The sequence below is a fragment of the Alligator sinensis genome, unplaced genomic scaffold (assembly GCF_000455745.1).
Source record: "Alligator sinensis unplaced genomic scaffold, ASM45574v1 scaffold658_1, whole genome shotgun sequence".
Taxonomy (NCBI): domain Eukaryota; kingdom Metazoa; phylum Chordata; order Crocodylia; family Alligatoridae; genus Alligator; species Alligator sinensis.
The window spans coordinates 2,335,060-2,353,332 of NW_005842109.1; the positions used below are offsets into that span (position 1 = coordinate 2,335,060).

Here is an 18,273-nt window from a genome sequence, read left to right on the forward strand (position 1 = left end):
AGCAGGAATAATTATGGAACTGTCAGCAAAACTTCATCTTGAGAATAAATTTTTAACTGGTCTTGAAACTAATCTAGCAACCATTTTCAAGATGAAAAGTGCTATATAAAATAAAACGAGTGTTTTAGGAGTATTTTTTAATCCTCTAATTCATACCCAAAGGGTTATTGATTTATAAAATGGATACTTAGGACAGTAAAGTCAAAGTAGAAAAAAATAATGGGAATACAAACTTTTTGGGCCTGACTCGAAGTCCACAGAGGAAAACAAAAGCCTTTGAGTTTACTTCAAGTTTTAGATACATCCATCATTGCCATTGCTGAGTGGGATATTAATTGCTAACAATCTACAAATTTAATGAAATCCTTTAAAACACAATGTGAAGTGTGATAAGGCTAAAGTTTTTTTTTTTTGGATCATGCTTTTCATAAAAATGTGCATAGAAAAGTGTGAAAATGAAAATGATGTGAATAAATAACCATGGCAGTGTAATGACACCTGAATGAAATGAAGCCCTGAATGCAATTAAGTAAAGGACATATAAATACATTGGAAGAATACAGGCACAAGGCTGGATCCAGCAATCAGGTGGATCACAAAGACCTGCATGCAGGGATCTGTTTGCAGAATGTAAGCCTATTACTCTATATGTGTACTAATGGAACTCTGCTGTTAAATCATAAATACAGATTATTTATTTGTAAGTTTATAAGTAAAATAATTAAAGGCCGCCAAAGTCTTGATTGGTCACATGCATCGATATTTTGCCACAGAAATTCATGTGACTATTTAGAACATTTGGCCATTAATTCCTGTGCCCTTGCAGCTGCTGCACTGATGAGTGCCAAACCACTCACCTCACTGCACTCATCCGCCTACCAAGCTCTGAGTGTCTCCCCTGGGGTGCCTCATGTCTGGCTGACCCCCTTCTTGGAGCACACCCACAAGCCTGGGGTAACCGCTGCTACCACCCAGGAGTCTGGTCTGTATCCAGGCCCTGTGTCCCCTGGGGTACACAGGCCTTGTAGACCTGGAGGGTGCCTGACCCACTGCGAGAACTTGGGGTGCTTCCTTTAGCTTGAAGCACAAAGAATAGCCTCCCTTAATCAGCCGAGCATAGGGAGCTTAAAGGTATGCCCTAATCCCGCTCACAGTGAGTCCACCATGTTTGTTATAGCGGAGAGCTTTATTGGTTAAAGAAGGTATGCTTGGGGAAGGGGACAGGATAGAGAAGTATCCAAGAATAACCCAGAGCAAACTGTCAGCTTAGTAGCTGTTTTATATGCTTCTGCATTACAGTAAGCTATATATCTAGATAAGTTCCAAGTAGTTTACTCATTTCAGAATCCTGAGAGAGAGAGAAAGAGAGTTGCAGATGTTCCGTTTGCCAGTGGCGATGCACATGCGCCCCCTGACTGGCTGCCCTCGCTGCTTAGGTGATGGGCAGGGGGGGCAGGCAGGAGCGCCGGTGGCCCCCCTGCAAGCACTGGCCGATCGCTGCAGCTGCTCCCAGAAGCGGCCGTAGCCACTCCTGGAAGCGACTGTAGCGATCAGACGCCACAGGATCAGGGCCCTTGACAGTGAGATTGGCTATGGGCCCCCCCCTGGTCGGCAGGATCGGCCACAGGGGTCCCTCTCTCCCCGGTCGGCGGGACTGGTCTCGGGGGGGGGGGGGCATGTGTCCCCCCCCCGACTAAGGCAGCACCAGTCGCCCATGCCAGTTGCTGTATGTAACTTAACATGGCTGTTCCCCCCTCCTGCTGAGTCTTAGCTTTATATAGCCCTTTTGACATCATCTTAAAGACCCAATTGAGGCCAACCAACCAATTTAAAAGGCATCACTGGCCACCTAAGAGAATGACATGGGCTCAAACCCTTGCCCCCATGCCATGAGGTCAGTGCTAACACAATAGAGAGGTGGAGTTCCCACTCTCTTATCTGCAGCAACTCGGGGCAACCAAATTGACAGACAAATGAGAAGACAATGGCAAGGAAAAACCTAATAGAAGAGTTTGGGAAGAAACTGGGTTGGCATTCTTCCACAAGTCTCAGTGGAAGAGTTATAGTCTTTTGTCAATAAACCAGGAGTGAAGAAAGATTGACATGATTTGTGGCCCACTGAGACCATTCATATTCAAATAAAAGTCCCTGAAGTATATATTTATATAACTAACCACTTTATTGGCACATTAATTCAAGTTGTAAAAGTCCCTAATTCATATTTGCACAGTGGACCAGAGTGACTTCAAAGGAACCATTATAGTTTTTCAAGTCAGTCTTGAAAATTCTCAGGGTGTGTGTGTGTGTGTGTTTGAGTGTACATATATATATAGGCAGACAAGGTTCTTTGGGTAAATGTGATATCTTGTATTAGACCAACTAAATAGTTAGAAAAATTGTTCTTTGCAAGCTTTTGGGCACAAACACTCTTCAGGGATGGGAAGTATGCTGGTATTTTGTTTTTTCCTGGATGGAATAGAAGCTAATATGGAAAATGCAGGCAGTTAGGATCAGAGGTGATAGGAGACAATAGGTGTGAGACAGGTAGGTGGGGTGAGGGAGTGGGGAATGCTGACCTGGTGATAGAATGTAGCTGCTAAAATATAGAGAGGTTACCTGAAGTTATCGGGTGGCAGACAGGTTATAATGTGCCATATACCCAATGTCTGTATTTAGTCCATGATTTTTTGTAGGCAGTAGATTTATGAAATGAAGTTCATAGGCTCATCGAAAGGTGTTTTGTAAATTCCTTTTGAGGATTAGAACTGAGAGATTGGAGAGAATGGTTGTCTCGTGAGAAGTGTACACCCACAGGTAATTGGGTAGTGTGTGTGTGTGTGTGTGTGTGTGTGTGTGTGGCATATAAAATGCTTGGCAGCTGTTACAAGCTATAAAGATTCAATGATTTGCATATTAAAAAGCCTGTTTTCATGGTCACCTCCACAATAAAAGTCCTTCAGGCAGTAGGCACTGAGATAAGCTATTAGCAACCTGTGCTTCCACCCCTTACTAGCACCTATGCATGTACTTGCACAAGAACGTCTCTGGTGTCAGGAGGTAGATGGCAAATGACACTGGAAAAGGAAAAGCACTCTAGTGCAGTGGTAATTAACCCCAATTCGTGGAGCCATGACAGTTGGCCCATGGGGCAGGAAATTTGGCAGTGGGGGAGCAGTGGCAAGTAATACTGCCACCCTTTCACCACTGCCATATTCCCAAGCCCTGCACAGCTAGATCCGGCCTAGGCCATGCCCTTTGTCCCTGAGCAGCCAGATGGGGGCCAGAGTGCTCCTGGCCCCTCTCCACATGGCTGGGTTGGGCACCACCCATCTTGCCCACATGGCCAAAAGGTTGAGCACCACTACTATAGTATATCAAAGGGGAGACTCTACCTACCTCTTCCTCTTTTTCCCTAATACCTTGCCAAGGATGGTCCCTTTTACAAAGCAAAAGGCGATAACATTTTGAGTCAAGCAAGGTTGAGTAGGTTCTTAGACCCTGGCCCCCCACTTTGCATACTCGCACTTCAGGTTCATCATTTTGGCTGGGAATCTTAAAAGCTGAGAATGAAGCCATGCAAAAAGATCTTTGTTATTGCCAGGGCCACATGGCACAGACCTTTTGTGCAATAAGTAAATAAAACTGTCTCCAAAGTCTGTCAACCCTATTTCTGTCAGTAAGCTGGGCGTGTTAGAGACTGACACCCAAGATCTCTTGCTTCCTCCTACTGTGTTGCAGTGGGAAGTTTTTGTGCCTAGTCCCAGGCTTACTGGCCCAGGAAGCCATGAAGCTGATCTCTGGACCTTACCTGTTCTCCTTCTTCTCAGTGGCCACATCTATATGAAATGCTGACTGAGCAGTAGCTCATTACTACTGCAGAGTAGCTTGTTACTACTCGCAGTAGCATTGCGTGGCACAAAGTGTGACACAACGCTACTGCGCAGTAGTAATGAGCTACTGCACAGTCAGTGTCACCAGGAAACCATGCAGGGACGCTACTGTACAATAACGCCGGTTACTGCATGGTCATTCAGTACTTGTGTATGTAACTGTGCAGTCAGTGTCTCGTATAGATGTGGCCAGTGTGGTCCTGTTATTAGACCACCTAGCTCCCCTGTGGTACCAATGTTATGTGACATAATTGGGGCCCAAACAAAGACATTTAGAATCTCCCTGAGGTTAAGTCCTTAGTTCTTCCATCCTGAAAGGTGTTTTGAACTCAGAGCCAACACAAGGGGTGTGCGAGGCCTGGGGCATATCAGCATGTGCAAGAAGGGTGATGAGCAGCTGGAGCAAGGGAAGGGGCATGTCAAGTGGCTGGAGCACAGAGCCGGAAGTGTGTGGTAGCCACTTGGAGTGGTGGCACCCTTGGTATGTGCCAACGGCGCTGTCCACAGGGCCTGTACAGCACTGTCCGCAGGGCCTCCCAAAGCCCAAATCGGGCAGTCACCGCGATTCACGCCCCCACAAAGGGACGGCTCTGACTGAACTTCTGTTCTGTTACAGGGTTAAACCTGTTTCTGATGACTTAAATCAGTTTATTTGTAACTTCTGTCCCTAGCCTTGGAATCAAATTTATCCCTAGTGAAGTTAGTAGTTCTTAATTTGGCCTGTTGGGATTAGGGAGTATCGTAAAGGTTAAAACATTCTTTGGGTCATGTTATTTTATGCTCTTCGAGTCATTGAACATCCTAGTATAGCAATAACTTTGCGCATCATTAGAGGCTGATGTTGGTGTGTCACCCTTCATTTGAATTCCTGAGTTGCATGTGTGTTTCACAGGATTCATATATCTTGAAGTGGGATTTTTATTAGGGGTGTGCGAAACAGGCCGTATTCGTTTTGGATTCGGCCTGAATCGGGGGACAATGATTTGATTAGTTGATTTGGATCACTGTCCCAATTCAATTCAGCCAAACCTGAACCTGAAGATTGGAGGCTGATTCAGAGAATCAGTGATTCAGCCATAGACCCAGCTTTAAATGTTTTTTCTACATACCTCAAGGTACCAGGTGCAGCTCATGAACACTGTGATGCTGGGGTGGATGGAGTGTCCCCCGGGGGCGGGGCCACCTGCTCAGTGGTGGACCCAAAAGTGGACTGGAAGTACTTGAGGTCCACTTCTGGGTTCATTGCTGAGCCCGGGGGCACCCCTGCTAGCTCGGCGATCGGCCGCGGGAGGACCCCAGGTGCCCCCCCAGACCCAGGAGGCACCAGTCGCTGAGCTGGGGGGTGGGGGGAGGGTCCACTGCTGAGCACACTGGGGGTGCCCCCCCGTGCTCCTATGGGATGCTCCATCTGCCTCACCATCTCAGCGTTCGCAAGCCTCCTGGTACCTTGAAGTATGTAGAAAAAATATTTAAAGCTGTGTCTATGTCTGAATCATCGAATCTCTCTGAATCGATTTGGAGGGTACCGATTCAATTCAGAGAGATTAAAGGTTCTCCTGATTTGATTTGGATTTGGAGATTCGGCTGCCAAATCGGGCTGAATCTCCATGAATCAAATCAGCGACCAAAGCTTTGCACAGCCCTAATTTTTATGCCTTGTTATAGGTGGCTAAAATGTAACCTTTCCAACTCCCTGTGCCACTTGTTTAGAAAGCTTTGTTGAGTAAGTAATACAATCCTTGTATTAAAATACACTCTTTATTTTCCTTTCAGAGTATATTTTTAACAAAATGCCCTTGGCTGCTCCTCAACATTTTTTCTCTTTTGGGAGATGGTTATCTTCTAAGAAAGTTCCCCACTAGAACATATTCACGTGGTTAACACTGTTCTCCCTTTAAAGGACTCTAGCTGGCGTCAAGTAGTATTTTGTTTTTGCGCTATGCACAGATTACAATCAACTGTCACCGTGATAGATCAGTAACCTTCTGGGAAGTGAGACTAGGTGATTAGGTGATTTATTCATTGCAATTAAGTAATGTAGAAAGTCTGAATCCATAAACCTAAATGTGCTTGAACACGCATTCATAATATCGGTGTACATACCTCAGAATTGTTTGTTGACTTGGCCTCTTTTTTTTTTTTATTTGTTGCCTAGAGACTTTTATTCCTTTTGCTATTAAGTTACCTGAAATTGAAACTACATCCTGGATCCCTTCCAGACTGTAATAGAAGGAAATGTATTTCATTTGGTTGAGCCAGCTTTTACTTTACCTACAGTCTTTATAAAGGCCATCTTTAGATCAGGTTAGACTTGTACAAGCAGCAGGCTATTCACTGTTTAAACAAAGCTACAGCTTTTTGTTTATCAGGTTTTTAATTTGTGGTAGCGTTATCACTGACCTTACATTTTGGCTCTTGCTGTTTGTCCGATTTGCCTATGTAGTATTACCCCATCTTTAGGTGCAATCAAAGGCAAATTGTGAAAGGAGAAGTCAGACCAGGTTCAAGGTTCCAGTGAAGTGAAACCAGAGTTTACTTGGTAGGGACAAGCTGCTTGCCAGCATTTTGAAGAGACTCAAAGAAAATGTCTGAATTTTGAAATACCTGTGTTCCAGAGTCATCATGTGAGCTTTTCCTTCACAAAAGATCCAAGAAAAGGGAAATATAAAGCTAATCAGTTCTTCAACATTTTTTCATTATATGGAGGCTGAATTCCCAAGGGTGTAGTCACTTTATTTATCCTGCTTCCAGCAGAGGGTTTGACTGCATTAGAGTAGCCTTCTAACTAGCAAAGTTTCTTACTCATCTCTGGCAGGTAAAGATTATCTATTTGTTCCTAATTACTTATAGCTGCTAGTAGGCAATCAGTTCTGGAGGTGTTCACTCCTCTCCCTGGATTCACCAGTGCAGTTGATTTTCTCAGGCCCAGAAGGCTTAACATCATGGATTCCTCAAAGGAAAAAAGGAACCCTAAAAGCAAATACTTGACCAGGCCAGGAAAGAATAAAATATCAGTTTATATTTATTAGCTGCTGAAATGACAGCTTTTTAGTAGAGAAATTATGGGTCTTGGTTGAATTGTGGGTGATCTAGTAAAGACTGGAATCTTAATTACTCCCCTTGATTAACTCTGATGAAATAGACCTTACAGTGAACAGTCTTGCAATGTTCCTGTTTTTTAACAGTTTCCTGAAGTTGTTCACTCATTTCTCACATTCCTGAACCCTAATTATTTTACTTATATCATTAATTTTTGTATAATTCTGACTCTGTGCTTGTATTTTTTATTTGAGTTTACCATGGTTACATTCTTAGCAGCCTTGTTTATTTTAATTCTTTGTTACTATGCTAACCTCTTTATTTTTTGTTACACCTTGCAGCTCCTTTTCAGATACAGATCCTAATATCTCTGTTGGGAGATGCTCCCTTTTCTTCTCATTTTGAATTCTCTCCAATGATGATCCAGTTGAGTTCAGTTACAAGTGAACACTGTTCTTCTTTTGGCATTCCACTTTGTTTTTCTGTTATTCCAGTCTAGAATTTTATAACCCAGTTGGTAGGAGAAGCTATTTTCCTAATTAAAAAATCTAATTTTAAAGACAGCTCTTTCTTTTTCTTCTGCCCCCAACACTGTACATCATTTATGCATCTCACTAATTAAAACTTTATTTTTTTCCCCGTATATTCATCAGGGAGCTGTCCGCATTTGAACTTTCAATTGGCTTCTAGTGAATGCTGTTGTGTGTGCTGGTTTATAAGAGTTAGGAATCAGTAGCATTCTAAAATAAATTATATCTGAAGGATTGAAGCAGGATTTATCCTTAGTCTTACTGGCAGTAAAAAATTGGCTGCTATATATGTTGAATCACTTGGTTTGACCACAAGTCCTCCATTGTTTTAAAAGGAAGCTACAGACATAAACAACAATTCTGTAAATTTGTCTTTTGCAAAACTGGACACTGTCTTCATGATGATTCATAGATATGAGTTTACTGAACTTGAGGAGGTGGCTGGCTGATTTCCTGGGCAGATCATGTGGCCAGTCGCCATATTCATGGGCTGAGCATGGTGGGATCCCCCCATGCCTCTGATTGGCCAAGGTACCCCAGCAGTCCTGCCTCTCCCCGCAGATTGCCACATGGCTCAAAACCAAGCCCAGGGAAGCCATTAATTTATGTGTTATTAAGTGCAGATTAATGGCTTCTCCAGGCTTAATCAGGGTAATTTAAGCCGCGGTTTCAGGCCATCTCAAAGTGGCGAGCTCCATGCTTTTGGTGGGATTACTCCAAAATAAATAAATAGACAAACTTGCAGGCAAGGAGAAAAGTGCATGGGAAGCCTTCGTCTTGGAGCACAGGAGGAAGGCAGAGGGGGCAGAGTGGGGGCCAGAGGCAGCCCCATCCTTCCCCCTGCCTCCATTCCATTCCCTGTCATTTTGCATAACCCCGCCTCCCTTCCACAGCCCCAGTTCTCTATTTGTATAATCCCACTTCCAGTCCCCCCTACCCACTCCTTTCCCCACTCTTGTTTCATCATTTGTATAATCCACGTTCTCCCTCCCCACCGCCCCTTGGGAATCACTCTGCCTCCCTCCCATCCTCCTCCCTGCCTCCTTTCTCTCTCCTTCCCCCCTCCTCCCCCTTCCTGCCTTCCCTCCCATGCTCCAAGACTGCAGGGCTTCCCACCTGTTTTTTCTCCTTGCCAGTAAAATAATTTATTTATTTATTTTGGAGTGATCCCAGCAAAAACATGGAGTTTGCCGCTTCGGGCTGGCCTCAAACCATGGCTTAATTACCCTGATAAAGCCTGAGGAAGCGATTAATCCATGCTTAATAACATTCTTAAGTGAATTTATTTATTTTGCAGTAAGCCCACCTAAAGTGTGGAGCCTGCACTTTTTTGCAGAGCCCGCCCGAAATCATGGTTTCCACAAATATTGCTCAATCACGATTTTGGTAGATCCCTATTCATAGCAAACTTACCTTGCATGGTGTTTTTCAAAGATGTTAAACTGGTAAATTGATAATAAAATTATGTACAAATGGTCAGGGTTTTCTTGTGGAAAGGATAGAAGCATTCTACTGAAAAACTGAATGCAAAGCTGTATTGGAGTTCACAAGGAAGCTTACTGTAGATATGTATAGTATCCCCTGCTGAAAAATATTGTCACAAGTGCTGGTCCCAATAAACCCATGCAGAAAGGGAAGAACAGATCTGCAGCATGCACAAAAAATAAGGGAAATATTCTTATAATGAATATGTCAACCATTGTGATAATTGGCAGCTCCAGAAAAGGTGGTGTGAGCATATACATAAAGGCAGGAGAGACATGGGATAATATCTGGTGATCTAGCATGTATTGAGCTTTGGCCTTAAAGTGTACAAAAATATTTTCTTTTCTTTCCTAGCATGGCCGGACCCCTTTGCATCTTGCTGCCCATAAGGGCCATCTCCGTGTTGTCCAGATTTTGTTGAAGGCAGGCTGTGACCTTGATATTCAAGATGATGTAAGTAGATGTCCCTGTCCTTATAATGAGGGATATATGCTCTGTCAATTAGTAATCCCATTTCTTCACTGTTTTAGTAGTTAGCTTCTTAAAAGTGGGGTTAAATTAGCCCCAAATCTCTCCACCATAGTTTCTCATTCTGAAGAATTTCAGACAAAACTGTAGAGGAAGCAGACCAAGTGAAATCAGTATTGGAGACAAGTGTCTCGGTCCCCTGGCAGAGTTTTGCAAGATCCTTTTTTTATTGCAGCTCTGTGTGAATAGTAATCAAGGGTGTTGACTGCTATTTGATACACCAGTAAAATGGGAGGTCATTTGTGCCATACGGGAGCCCCACTGAAGTACTTTAGGTACCTGACATAATCTACCAGGAATGTTTGCCACAGAGAAGACTTCAGAATGCAGGAGATGCTTTTCTCTGCATATATTCGAGTGTGTACATAATTGAGCAATCACCTTGAAATGCTGTACAGAGCTGCAGCAAATTGGCTATTCATATCCTGCTTGCTGCAGGGGGTATAATCTGTGTCTCATGACCTTTGGATGATAACTGGAAAGTGCAAGTTATCTGTGATTAGACTTAAAATTAGCAGATGATATTTTTCAATTAAAAAAACCCCAACCAAATAATTTGTGTTGCTTAATATCACTTAAAATTCATGAGAATGCTTGAGCAGACGTGTCTCCGATGGTGGGACCTAGGAATGTTTTGTTTTGCCATTGCGGGAATTTTGCTTTCACAAAGGAAAATTTAGGCTGAATCTTTTCAAAGAACTGAAATAAACATGATCTGTTCCAGAGTCCTAGCAGCTAATTCATATGACTTCATGTAATTTTGCCTGAAAGTGCAGATGAAATAAGCAGTAGTGTAATGAGTGGTGGGTGACTAGGTCACCAGACCCAGGTGCACACTTGCAGAGCATGAATGACAGCTGCTGCTGTAGCCAGTCCAGCCCCTGCCACCACGGCCACCCAGGGCGCAGGCCCTGGCTCTTTTGTCTCTGAGAATATGCATATAATGGGATTTTCAAAAGGCAGTTGATTCTCTTTGGGTGCCTGTCTACATCCTTAAGTATTTTGTAATCCTTAGGTATACTTTTAAACACCTTTTAAAAATTTGGCCCAAAGGCACTTCCAGCCTTGCCAGTGACTCACAGGGAGGCTTAGGTCAGCTTCTGGCAGGTTTGTAACCTATATTTTCATGCAATCAGTCTTACTCTGAGGAACTTGCTCTTTCAACAGTAATTCAGTTTCCTAGCCTCTCGTTACTTCAGAGTATTATCAATACCAATTTCAAAGGAGGGGAGGTTAGATACTCTGTGATAACTGCTTCAAGTGTCTGCTGCTCCTGTCGTGTGGTAAGGGAAGGCTAAATCATGGTATCTTAGCCCTGTTTTATTCTAGAATAAGGTGCCCCTCTTAGCTTTCATTTACTGTGGGATAAGAGCAGATGCAAAATATTTAATTCAGAGCAGCTGATGCACAGAAAGTCCCCCCACTTTTAACTCAGTATAATTTGTTTGTCTGTCCATACCCTTAATTTACCCATCTGTAAAATTGGGCTAATTTCTAGGTGTATTTGGAGACCTGTTTAATTAATATTTGTAAGGAATTTTCAGATGCTTACATTTGCAGAAAAGAGTACTGTTGGAATAAGAAAATTGCTGGACGTATACAAGTGCAGTCAGGTTTTCTGATAAAGATAGGCTGCTAGCCTAAGAATCCAAGTTTTGCCAATATTTGTTTTTAAACTGAGATTCCAGTGAAACTGCTTTCTGAGTGTAGTATGCATTTTTAATGTGATAGTTACAAAACCTGGACTATTTGTAGGTATAACTGTATTGTAAAGAAAGCTGGTGTAGTAGGCAGGTTGGAAAAAGAATAAATCTGAGGTTAGCATTATTATAGCCAAAATGTGTCTTGCACTTCAGATATATTCAGGTCATAAAGACCTTCATTCACTTTTCCTCTCACATTGTCCAAGTCCTGGTTTATGACAATGTGATACCACACTGTGTGCAGTATAACTAATTTTAAAAGACTAGAATCTTGGTTGTTTGTGAATATGATGTTATAAAATTGAAATTCTACTTGTGAGCTCCTTGTATAGTACTGGATATATCCTGAGAGCTCCAGGAATTGTTGCTAATTCTGAGGATTTGTATTTCCATTTGCTTCTTGTAGCAAAGAGGGAAGGAGAATAAAACTCAGTCAAGAATTTTCACAAGACTGCCTAAGATTAAATATGTAAGCTAAAATATATTGGTTTTACTTTCAGATAGGTAAAAAGAAATTCTCCCACCTATAATTTCTCTTTGTGTAATTCATTTTGTGCACTTTTGATATATACCAGAGAGGAGCATTTGAATTGCCTTTAAATATGTAAATTCAAGCATTCTGTCTCAAGTCACATTTACTGTTTGCTATAAACCAAGGAAGGAGCACTTTATTCTTTTGGCAGTGAGGAGTTTCAACATCAAATAAACATATGTAAACATTTAACTTTTACATAAACACATACACATAACAGCCATCCTTTTCATTGTTATTGTTCATATATATAAATATTTATTTTAAAAAATCAGTGAAAAGGATGCCTATATATATGCGTGTGTGTGTGTATTCATATTCATATTTATTTAGGCCCCACTTTTTAAATTTGTCATGTGAGGAAGAATTTGTATACTTTATTTTTTTTAAAAGATTTGTTTAAATGTGTAACATGCCGTTTCTGTAGAGAATCATTGTGATTACACATGCAAATTATCCTCTTTCATTCTAAAAATCTGACAGTCTACTTCATTTTAAAAAAATACAATTGGAGCTGTATTTGAGCTGTAGAGAATATATTGTGGGCAGTCTAAAGTACTAACTTCATGTTCTGTAGATACTGTTCTTTAAAACACAGTCAAAGACATAAGGATTAGTTGAAGAATGACCTCCAGTGGCCTCGAGTGGGATTATTATGAATTTCAACCTGTGGACTCCAGCTCTGTAGAGTACGCAACTCCGGGAACTAACTCTTTCCTTCTCCCTACCAATCCTGCCAACTCTTATTGGAATGCTAATGCAATCTCTGATTGGTCAATGAGTATTCATACAGCACATACCTCAGGAATAGCCAAGGAGAAGGTTGCCCTGGTGAAAGAAATCAAGGAAGAAAAAGATAAGAAAAACCAGAGGAGAAAGGCTAGAAAGGACCCTAGAAGATCAGAAAGAGAGAAGGAGGTTAGAAATCTTGTACCTGAATCTTGCCTTGAGCTTCACACTGACACAGCTGCATGTAACATCTTGTATTGGCAGTATAGCATGGTAGAGCTCCTAAAAATGCATGGTTGCATGGCTGGGCTTTATTCTTGTTGCTTTGCAAAGATGGTGTACCCTTCAAATAGATTCCACTAAATATTTTTGACAGTGGCACTTCAACCAACCAAGCCCAAAACCTTGGCTCTGTAAGCCCCTTTTGCAAATTAAAATTGAAGAAACAGAAAATTCAGTTCAAATGTAACAGACTCTCATGAGTTCAGAACCATCCCAATCCAGATGTAAATATTCAGGTTACAGCAGAATGTTTAAATCCTTTCAGTCCTATTTCTGTTTTCCTGCCTTAACTCCCTTGGCTGGTTTCTTATTGTCCTTTGCTACATGCAAGAGTTAAATAATTACTTTAGGATATTTGCAGTGATCATATTTGTTTAGCAAAGGAGAAAGAAATGGCAAGTTCACAATGAAAAATACTTGGGGAGTCCAGGTGCTGGATGTGTACAGTTGCTTCAGATAATCAAAGTATTCATTAAAACATTATGCTATTAGCTCAGTGATAGACTAAAGAAACATTTCATAGTTCACCCTTTGATTTCAAAATGTAAGACTTTTTAACTTCTAGCTAGTAATTGGTATTACAACTGAAGGCAACACCATGCTCTGGATTTTTATGCAGCATTTGCATGGCAGGATAATTTATTTGCAAACAAATAGTTTGACAGGTTGTAACAGTAAATGGTATAAACAGCATGAAAAGTGAAAGGAAGCAAGGAGTGTGTTTGGAAGGAGATCCAAGAGGGGAATGATTTCATCGTTACCAGAGGTGATTGGGTTGATGGAGACATTCGCTTCTTTAATGTGACTCATGAAATGGTGTTAGGAAGAGGAAGAGATAAAATGTGTTGGTTGATTAGGTTTCAAGCATAATACTATAAAACCCCAAAATATAATCAAAACACCTCATACCTAATAATTACATCCATTTTAAAATTTGCACCTGATTTTGGTATTACAATCTTGAATATTTTTGTATGATAGTCTTGAATTTCCTTTCCTTTGGGTTTTGTGAGGGCTGAGAAAGGAGGTAAAGATACTAAAACTACTTCAGTCTTTAATTTGATTCTGGTGCTCCCTCTCCTTGGGCTTTACAACTTTGGAGTCAAATATAAAATAAACTAAAGTGTAATTTTTAGGTACATCTGCAGGCACAAAGGAATGTTTTGAAGAGCTCCCTGAGCTAATTCTGAATGAGCTAGCTCAGGTGTTGGAAGCTTGTATAGCTGCATTACTGTGGCTTTTCATCCTAGGTAGGGTAACCAGCTTCCAGTGAAGCTAATTTGAAGTGCCATGCTGTTATGACTGTACTGCCTCTGTTATTCAGGCTAGCTTGGGGAGCGCTGCACAGTACTACACTATGCCGTACAGGTATACTCTTAGGTGCCTTCTCCCTTATGGTGGACCCTAGCCTGGAGTTAGGTACAGAGGTTCCCTAGGCAATGCATAGGAAGAACTTGGAACGTCAGAACATAGTCCGCAAAATATAGCATGCTGAATAGAGAATTGTTGTCGAAATACTGAACCATCTTCTCTCTAGCCCAGAGAATCTTGATCAACTGTTGAGACCGACTTGTTTCTGGGTAACTGCCAAAGCAGAACTTCAGTACCTGAGAAACTTTGGTATCGACTGCTGAGGCATCCCTGGAGTTGAGCCACTTTCTGAGTTAGGCAGCAGCTAACTCTGGAGCAAGGGGCTTTGAGGATCATAATTTTGCACTATGTTCTGCCTGACTGTCACTTTAGCAGATAAGGGCATTTTTACACATGCTCCAATGCGTCGTGATTAGAATGCATCAGAGCAAACTTGATTAATCCAGAGTGCTGCAGCATCTTGTGTATTCAGCACCCTGCATTTCAAAATTGCAGCAGGGGTACTTTAAAGCACATTGAATAAGCTTTAGGTAAAGTACGTCTGCTGTCATTTTGAAATGCAGGATGCTGAATACATGAGATGCTGTGGGCATTTTAATTAGAGCAGCTCCTGAGAGCCAGTCTAATTAAAATGCCCCTTCCACACCCGCACCCCAGAGCACATGTATAGAGGCCCCTAGTGACTTTTTGGATCCGATCCCAACTGTACCAGTCTAGACAAACACTATCCCATCTCTTTATAAAGGTCTTATTAGTGTGATGCAGTCTTGTAGTTATTAATCTTCATTTTTACTGATCTTACAAGTCTAAAAATTGTTCCATGTCTGTAAATTACTTATAAACTGGATCATAAAGTGTGTGCTACAGGTTATACACATAGTTGATTGTCTGGGCAATTAATGTGCATCATAGTTATTGTTTATCTTCCAGTCTCCAGGATAGGATCCTATCATGCCTTTTAAAATGTATGCTGTTAAAGACTTGACTATTTGGAGATGGCTGTTTTGTTTTTTTTAAATAAAAGGAAGTAACAGGCCATTTGAGAAATCTAATGTGAAAGAGAAATAGAAGCAAGTGATTACATTATCTAGATGACCATCTCTGCATCTGGAGAGAGAGGCCAGTACCCAGATTAAACCAAACAAAAATCCACAGTCGACTTCATAAAGGCATCCTGATGATAACTCTCTCCTAAAAGACAAGATATCTTTATCAGAACTCTGCTAATGTGGGTGGAGGGGATTCATTTAAAAAAATGTATTCAATATGATACGTACCTTTGCATTGCTCAGCAACTCAAGAAGAAATAGTCTCAGGTGACATCCAGAGGGTCTATCGAAATGGAGAACCTCAAAGTAAAATTCTAGTTTTGCTCCTCAGAGTATGAATAGATAAAGCAGTAACGTTGTGGAATACAAACCTGAGCAGCTAGAGCAGTTGAAAACCCTGTGATCTGGTTTTCAAGGCCTCACTCAGTAAGGTCTCTGTGATAGAGAATGCTCTCCCTGGGTGCATCTACATGTGCTATTAGTGTGGAACAAAAAACTCTAGCACAATAGCTCCCGGGCGCTGCATTTGAATGTGCACCCAGGACCACAGCACATTGAGTCAGGCTGCCCCAAATAGCAGGGGCCCCAGGGGAGGCCCCTTGCCAGCAGGCAGCCCTCACACTGAAGTGCCCTTGTGCTCCAGCCAGCCCCATCACCATTTATACATATGTTGTTGTGCACTAAAGAACTCCACTGTAGGATAGTATTTGTACTTACCTGCAGCCGAGTTGATTATTTTCCTGCGGCCTGTGAAGACTTTGAGACTTTTACTGTGGAGCTAATTAGGCAGCTCCGCAGTAAATGTCTTGTGTAGATGAGCCCCCCTGACAGCAAAACAAGCCGCTCCGTGTTGCCCGTAGACAGAGTGAGGCGCTTTGAGATTAGGCTTGGTTCTGAGCAGGGACTGTTGTTGCAGGAGTGAAAAGTGAGGCAGTCTGCTCACCTTCTTGCTTTGTTTCAATGAAAGGGAAACATCCATAGAGGTAGCTGTTGGATCTTCTGAGGTCCAAAAAGTTAAATGCCTTCTTAATTAACAGCTATTACTTTAAGTGACATAAGACAATAACAACCAGAAAAATAATGCAACAACAGAAACAAATCGCATTAACCTAATAAATGGTTCCTTATTTGTAAGCTACAATCAGCCCACCCCTTCCTGTTTCTAATGTAATTTCAGCTTTTGAACTCTGCACTACAGAGTGTTCTAGGCCTTAAAAATGCAGGATAGTCACCATAGTTCTTAAAGCTCTATATATCACAGTTGCAAATGTTTTCTTACCTATACAGAGCCCTTCAGAGTTTTGTCCCAGCAAAAGTGTCAGCTTAAACTGGTGATTGCTTTCCCTGTTAGTGATAGGATAAACTGGTCTGTACATAGTACATACTACCCAATTACTTGTATGCTGCATTAGTAGTATCTTGGACAGCCTAGAATGCTATAGCATTGTTGAAAAGGTTGCAAATTTCTATCCTGCTGCCGTCGGTTAGTACATAATGATAACTGTCAAAAAGTGCATATACATGCAGTTGCAATGAAATCATTTCCCTTGCAATAATTTCAATTTGGGTGGTTGATTGTTTTTTAATGTTAAGCTTTAAAGGAAAAAAAAAAGAGACATTAGACCAGTGCTTCCCAACCCAATCTTTTCCTCAGCATAACCCTATATAAACATTGGACATTTTTCTGCGACCCCAAAATGATGCAGACAAAAACAATGCCCCCTCCCCCCACACGCAGCATAGCCAGAGCAGAGCCTTGGGGGGTGGGGGGGGGAACCAAAGTGCCCACAATGGGCTTGGAGCTCCCCACCCTGCTACCCTCCCTCTGGGGGCCTCCATGGCCCAGCAGACAGGAGGGCAGTGGGGTGGGGAGGCCTGAGCCTGCAGCAGGCAACCTGCATCTGCCCCTGCACTGCGTGCCAATCTGGGGGGCATGTGCCCCCCCCCCCATGCCTCCCTCCCTAGGGGTGCACACAGCGGTAGGGAGCCAGCCCCACCACCCCCCTGGTCCCTGGATGAGCTGCTCGTGGCTCCATCCTGCTCTTCCAGCGCCCCCCCCAGCCCTTCCCCACTCCCTCCCTCCCTTGCTCCCTCACCATGTGGGCCTCAATCTGCCCACCCCACCACATAGACTTACCTAGAGGGAGCTGTTCTCCATGCTGCCTGGCTGCCCCATGCATGTGTGTGCATGCACATGCACATGCACGTGGCGTCACCTGCCTGATCGCCCTCCTCCCACTCCCTCCCTCCCCAAGCATCCCCTTCCAGGCTAGAACTCTGCCAGCCTGAAAGGGGAACCTGCTGTTTCCCACTTTTTTCTGTGATTTTCATCATAATCGGTCAACAATGTTGTGTCTTTGCAATCCCAGTTTTTAGTGTTGCGACCCCAAATGGGAGAAGGTTGGGAAACGCTCCATTAGACTGTTCTCAAAACAAGTATTTTACACAGTGTTAACAGTTCTTATGATCCCTTGTGAATTTTATGAAATTCTCAGGTTCCAGAGCCATGAGAATATGCAGAAATCTCTGCTTTTATTAGAAAAAATTTTTTTTTTTTACTCTCAGAATTGTGGAGAAAAGATAGAAAGCCTAGCCTCTAAGGAACCAAAACATCAAAGGCAAATAAAAAGAACTAAAAAATGTATTATTTTAAAATTAATTTCCAGATTTTAAGTCAGCTTCAGTTTATTGAGGCCTGACTCAGGATTGTTGAATGGTTGCATTATCAGTACTGATTTTGCCCTTAAAAATAAATTACCTTTTCAATACTATTAGAAAACACTACCTTACGAGTAATTTATGTCATCCACTAGTTACCCTTAACTGAGAACAAATTTTTCCATTATATTCAGTTACCTGAGTCTAGGTACCTACACATGGTATGACGAAAATATTGAAAATCTTCAGTTTTTAATGTGTTATAGCCTGTTGTTATCTGAAAATAGATTGTATCTGACAAGTCATTTCTGTGATTATATTACTACAGCTTTCTGTAGGTTTTTCCGCTCAGCATGCACCTCAAATTTGTTCTATCCATGCCTTGATGAGCATCATCTTGATAAACAGGATTGGATTAGATTGGGTTCCCAATGTGGGAAGTAAAAGAGCATGTTTCATAGTCAATATCTAGTCTTT

At 42.0% G+C, this 18,273-nt stretch overlaps 1 protein-coding gene across 5 annotated transcripts in view; it reads left to right on the plus strand.

The window, feature by feature from the left end:
* Positions 1-18,273, plus strand: part of ANKRD6 (ankyrin repeat domain 6) — a 106,061-nt gene that overhangs the window by 62,679 nt on the left and 25,109 nt on the right. For 3 of the 5 annotated variants that reach the window (XM_025205271.1, XM_025205273.1, XM_014520352.2), the window contains one exon: positions 9,299-9,397. In XM_025205271.1, the coding sequence (XP_025061056.1) occupies positions 9,299-9,397 (99 nt within the window). Of the gene's footprint in view, positions 1-9,298; positions 9,398-12,284; positions 12,626-18,273 lie in introns of all 5 variants that reach the window. The other 2 variants (XM_025205270.1, XM_025205272.1) reach the window with 1 other exon arrangement.